The following is a 6,493-nucleotide window of genomic DNA, read 5'->3' on the forward strand; positions in this document are numbered from 1 at the left end:
TATACATGTTCATTGTTTCTTATATTTATTATTTCCCTGAAGTAGAATGTAATCTCCACGAAGGCAGAAATTTTTGCTTGCTTTTCACTGTTGTATCCTCCATACCTGGAAGAGTGTCTATATAATATGTGTTTAAGAAATATTTGTTAAATGAATATGGAGAAAATATTAAAACTTTAAATAGCACCTTAAAGATTATCTGAGTAACCCCACAGACATTTCATTCTTTGGATGAGACAATTTAATATTATAAAGATTCAGTACTCCAAAATGATTCTACATGCTCGATGCAAACCTAATCAAAAATTTTAGATGAACTTTTTGGGGAACTTAATAAAATTACTCAAAAATGTATGTGGATTACATCTCTCTATAACAAGTTATAGACTGACTACAAATAAATACAAATGGGTCCATAAATATAAATAGACTAGCTATTTGATTATATATTTAATAACTTTGAAAACGATGACTTTGCCCATCTTATTTGATAAACTACACATGGCAAATGAAGACTTACTACAAACCAAAATGACTCAAAAACAGAGTAATAGAATTATATGGTGTAAGAGCAAACAAATGAACCCAGAGAATAGAGTTCAAAAACGGATTCGTACAGGTAAGTTCAACGTATGTTAAAGGTACTGCAGATAAATGAGTAAAGAATAGATTGTTAATAAGTGGACCACAACGTGGAATAAAACCCACCAGATCCATATCTGACAACCTATGCAGAAGAGAATGTCATTAAACTAAAGAAATAAACTGTGAAAGGTAAAAGTAGAAAATTTAATTAAATAGGAAAATAGGATATTTTATGACCCCGCTGCAGGAATTTTTTTTTTTAATAAAAAGAATATTCCTTCTCCCTTGCAGGGTAATTCCATCACAGACCCTCAGACATCCACATTTTCTGAACCTTTTTTTTATAAATTTATTTTTTATTGGTGTTCAATTTGCCAACATATAGAATAACACCCAGTGCTCATCCCATCAAGTGCCCCCCTCAGTGCCTGTCACCCAGTCACCCCCAACCCCCGCCTACCTCCCCTTCCAACACCCCTAGTTCGTTTCCCAGAGTTAGGAGTCTCTCATGTTCTGTCTCCTTTCTAATATTTCCCACTCATTTTTTCTCCTGCAGGAATTTTTTAATAAAAAGTTCATAAAGCATAAATTATAGGACAAAAACCTGATGAACCAGATTATATCAAAACAAACGACTCTGTGAATAAAGTTAACAGATAGATGACAGCTTGGAGATATGTATTTGCAATGCCATAACAGGAAGGACTAATATTTATGATACACATACCAACATGATTATGTCTTCATATGTGGACTCCTGATTCCCATCTATCTTCACCCCAGGCTGTTCTATCCATGCCTTCGCCACCTCATGAGGTTCATGATAACCCATCATTGCAGTGGTTAGACCATCTACCACTCTCTTTTTCTGTATCTGATTCAAATCTGCAAGAATATCCTGTTGTTTCTACTTTCAAAACATACACAGAATACAGTCCCTTGTCATCTTTACTCCTGTATCCTGGTGTGAGCACCATCATTTCCCACTTGTTAATACAAGAGCCTGCAGCAGATTTCTCTGCTTCTACTCCTATATCCTAGCACTCAGAGTGATTCCTTTGAAACAAAACTCAAATCATGCCATTCCTCTTTTCAACCTTGAAATTACTCAAAATAAGCCCTAAAGTCATCATGGCGGACATAGGCCTGTTTTCTAACTACACTGTGCCTAGAAGACTCTACTCATGGCCACTTCCTCATCTCCTCCAATTCTTTAATCAACTCTCATCTCTGCCCCATTCTGTATGTAAATTTTCTCTTTGCCCCTACTCCTGTTCCCTCTTACCTAGTTATTTTTTCCAAAGAACTTATCTTTTGTAGCATATTTGCAATTAACTCATTTTTACTACCTCCCATTCCTTCACTACCCCAAGAACATAAGCCCTTGCTCTCAAGGGCCTTATGTCCTTGGTTCCTGCGTATATTCCCTAAAGCAATTCTCAGACAGCTCTTTAAGTACACATTATCATGATGTTCATCATAGGGCTATATGTGAAGTTGGAGAGTTGGGTGCCACAACAGAGTCACAGCTAGAATATGGTTTCCTTGGATTACTATGAATGGTTAGAAGTAATAGACTAGCAATATGTATGGATCTTAAAGATACAGTGTTGAGTGAAAAAAACTAAGACACAGTATCAATATTTAAAAATATAATGCATTTTTTAGGGGATCCCTGAGTGGCTCAGCAGTTTAGTGCCTGCCTTTGGCCCCAGCCATGACCCTAGAGACCTGGGATCGAGTCCCACATCGGGCTCCCTGAATGGAGTCTGCTTCTCCCTCTGCCTGTGTCTCTGCCTCTCTCTCTCTGTGTGTCTCTCATGAATAAATAAATGAAATCTTTAAAATATATATATATATATATGATATATTTTTTAAAAACTATGTAAATATACTCTCAAACATAATTACGCTCATTAAATATATTAGAATAGTTGTCCTCACAGCAAGGAAGAAATGAGGAAAAAAAGAGAATTCAAAAAAATTTTAATTGCAATATAGTTAACATATACAGTTATATTAGTTCCAGGTATACAATATAGATTCAACAAATCTATATCTTACTCAGTGCTTATCATGATGAGTGTATTCTTAATCCCTTTCACCTATTTCACCCATCCTCCCACCCATCTCTCCTCTGGTAACCATTTCTTCTCTAGAGTTAAAAGTCTGTTTTTTGGTTTGTCTCTTTTTTCTTTGTTCATTTTATTTCTTAAATTCCACGTATGAGTGAAACCATATGGTATTTGTCTTTCTCTGACTAATTTATTTCACTTCACATTGTGCCTTCTAGATCCATACGTTGTGGCAAATGGCAAGATTCCATGTGTATACACACACACACATCTGCATATGTATATATAAAAACACACACACAGAAATTCTTTATCCATTCATCTATCAATGGACACTTCAGCTGCTTCCATGGTTTGACTATTGTAAATAATGCTGCAATAAACCTAGGGGTGCATATATCTTTTCAAGTTAGTGTTTTCATATTCTTTGGGTAAGGGCCCAATAGTAAAATTACTGGATTATATGGTAGTTCTACTTTTAATTTTTTGAGGAACTATTATACTGTTTTCCATGGTGGCTGCAGATAATTAGTTGATGTTAAACAATAACAGGGTCCTTCTGCAGGTGATAATGTTCCATCTACTGAGGAATATTGTTAATCAATTATCTCTGCAGAAGCAGTTGAACTATGTCAGGCCTCACATGTATACAACTAGACTTTATCTTAATCAGGATAAAGATGTAAGCAAAGGGAAGCCTGGGTGGCTCAGTAGCTGAGAGTCTGCCTTCAGCTCAGGGCATGATCCTGGGTCCTGGGATCAAGTTCCACAGTGATCGTTCCCCTGCAGGGAGCCTACTTCTCCCTCTGTCTGTGTCTCTGCCTCTCTCTCTCCGTGTCTCTCATGAATAAATAAATTAAAAATCTTTTAAAAAATATGACCACATATTTTCTAAGACAAAGGCACCTTTTGCAGGTCAAATGGCCTGGGCCACTCAAATGAATTGCAGGAAAAGAAAGAATTGTACAGAACTATAGATCAATAGACTTCAAAGACACCAAATTGAAGAAAAATGGGCAAAACCAAACTACAGTGACTAGGGATGCTTGTTTGGGTTAAAAAGCCATCAAGAAATGCAGGAAAACAATTGCTGCAGTGGTCAGCATAGTAGTTACTTTGGGGGAAAAGGTGTCGGGCTTGGGATGGGACACATGGAGGGTTTTTGGCAGTAGCTGGCAGCTCTTTGTTTTTACTTGAATGGTTTATGTAAGAAGGATTGTCTTATCATAATTCATCCAGCCACACATTTGTTTAGTATGGTTTTCTGCCTCTGTGTTTTATTTTACAACATCAAGTAAAAAAAAAAAAGTTTTAACTAAACTGTCGTGTGAAGAATAAAATGTAGAAAGCAGAGGTGCAGAGAGACCAGACTGGTCATATACCTTGTCCATAAGGCTAAAGGATTCTAATGATGGAGTGGGTATAAAATAAAGGAATCAATAATTATTCTGAATGTATAAATTTCCTTTTGCTGTTATAGTGAAGGTGTATTAGGACAAGAGGAAAGGAAATCAGGAAGGAGGGTAGAGGAAGCAAGCACAATCATTCTATTGTTAATGCAATTCACATGATGTAAGTGAAGGTGTTAAGCAAGCAATTGGAAAAATGCGTTTGGAACTCATGAGAAAGGTTCTTATCTGTCTTGGAGCTAAAAAAAAAATATATATATATATATATATATAATAGCTGGAAATTGAGGTATTGAGAGATCAGAGATTGGCAGAAAGAGAAAGAGAGATCTATAGATAGATGTCATGGTTCCAGATAAGATGATCACCTGGAGCAGACATCTACTGTTCTGTAGCAGAACAGGGATCTACTACAGCCATGCAATAGAAAAAAAGGCTCACTTCCCAGGCATCCGACTATTGATTTCTACTCAGATCATGATCTCAGGGTCCTGAGATCAAGCCCTGAGTTGGGCTCCACACTGAACATGAAGCCTGCTTAAGATTCTCTCCCCTTCTCCTTCTGCCCCTCTTGTGTTCACTCTCTCACTCTTTAAACAAAAAAAAAAAAAAGAAAGAAAGAAAGTTTATTTTTAATAATTGTATATGGATAGAAGTTTGCATGAGCCCCATAAGGTGTCCTAAAAACTATTTTAAATATAGTTGAATATCTATACCACCACTCTACCAAGTATTTTTTATAGATTATCCATAATCTTCAAAATAATCATACATGCTGAAAATTATTACTTCTTATAGTTGAGGAAACTAGAGGTCAAAGATATTAAACACATTTGTCAAAGCCCCTTTGCTGTTGAGGTGTGGGTCGACGTGTGAAGCATGGCTGTCCTTACTCTGAAACTTTTCACTGTCCACACTGCATTTCCTAGGGGCAAATGCAGGAAGAATAAGAAAGCAGAAGAGGGAAGGTGAGCTCTAGAAGTATGGCCGACCCAGCAGACCCCACCTAATAACTGAAGGCTTTTGTTTTCAACTGTATGTATAATAGGGCAGGAATACATAGTCAAAATGTGGACTAAAGTGAAAAGTTGGTCTTCAAAAACATGCTCAGTGTGACCTACCTTATCAGGAAGTCTGGGGAAAAGGGCATGTCAATCATTTCCTCTTTGTCTGAAATATTGTTCTTTAGGCTACTGGAAGGAGAAATTTTTTTGAATCTTTACCTTTTTTCACTACATTTTCCCAACAGTCTCCTTAGGGCACTCATTACCTCCTTGTTCCTCAAGCTGTAGATTAAGGGATTTAGCATTGGGGTCACCACAGCATAGAACAGAGCGACCATCTTCTCTTGCTCTGCCGAGGAGCCAGCAGAAGGTCGCAAGTATGTGAAGATGGCTGTTCCAAAGCACATGGAAACCACAGTGAGGTGGGAAGCACAGGTCTCAAATGCTCTGCAGCGTCCTTGGGCAGAGTGAATATGCAGAATGGCAGCAACTATACGAACATAGGAGAACAGGACCAGGAAACAGGGAAGCATGATCACCAGAGACCCTGAGATGGCCACCATGACCTTGTTGAACGAGATGTCCACACAGGTCAGCCTCAGTACAGCCAACATCTCACAGGCAAAGTGATTGATAACATTATGGCACAAAGGTAGCCGAAAGATGATGATTGCCTGCATCATTGAATTAATGAAACCAGCCCCCAAGCAGCCGGCAGCCAAGCCCAGGCACAGCTCTCCATGCATGATGACTGTGTAGTGCAACGGATGACACACTGCCACATAGCGGTCATAGGCCATGGCTCCCAGCAGGAAGAACTCTGAGCTGCCCATCGCCAGGGAGATAAACAGCTGGAGCACACAGCTGTGGAATGGAATGGACTTCCAGGCTGACAGGAAGTGAACAAGCATCTGTGGGACAGTGCTGTTGGTGTAACAGATGTCCACCAATGACAAGACACTGAGGAAAAAGTACATGGGTGTGTGCAGCCTACTGTCCAGTCTGATGAGGAGGATGATGAGGAAGTTCCCCAGCACGGTCACCAGATACATGATCAGGAAAAGGACAAATAAGGACACCTGGGTGTCCCAGCAGCTGGACAGCCCCAGCAGAATGAACTCACTCATCCATGTCTGGTTTTCCCTGCCCATGAGCCTTTGAGGACCAAACCCAAGTTATGTCAATAAATACCAGATACTTAAGGTGGCAGGCGGCCTGATGAGGTCATTCAGGCCACACAGCCATGTTAACATTAAATTGTGTGCTTTCCCAGATTATTTATCTCTTTCAGGGTTTGGGATCACAGTAGAACCCATTGACATGGCTCTGAATTAAGGAAGGAAAAAAGTTTTCTCCTTCCTTAAATAGGTAAGGTTTTTATTAAAATGCTTAGACATTGGAGATAAATAACTGTAAAACA

At 38.7% G+C, this 6,493-nt stretch overlaps 1 protein-coding gene across 1 annotated transcript; it reads right to left on the bottom strand.

The window, feature by feature from the left end:
• Positions 1-5,288: 5,288 nt before the first annotated feature.
• Positions 5,289-6,224, bottom strand: LOC112650954 (olfactory receptor-like protein OLF3). The gene has a single exon (XM_025433870.3). It carries the CDS (start codon positions 6,222-6,224, stop codon positions 5,289-5,291), a length of 936 nt encoding a protein of 311 aa, XP_025289655.3.
• Between the last annotated feature and the right edge of the window lie 269 nt (positions 6,225-6,493).

The sequence above is a fragment of the Canis lupus genome, chromosome 16 (genome assembly GCF_003254725.2).
Source record: "Canis lupus dingo isolate Sandy chromosome 16, ASM325472v2, whole genome shotgun sequence".
NCBI lineage: Eukaryota > Metazoa > Chordata > Mammalia > Carnivora > Canidae > Canis > Canis lupus.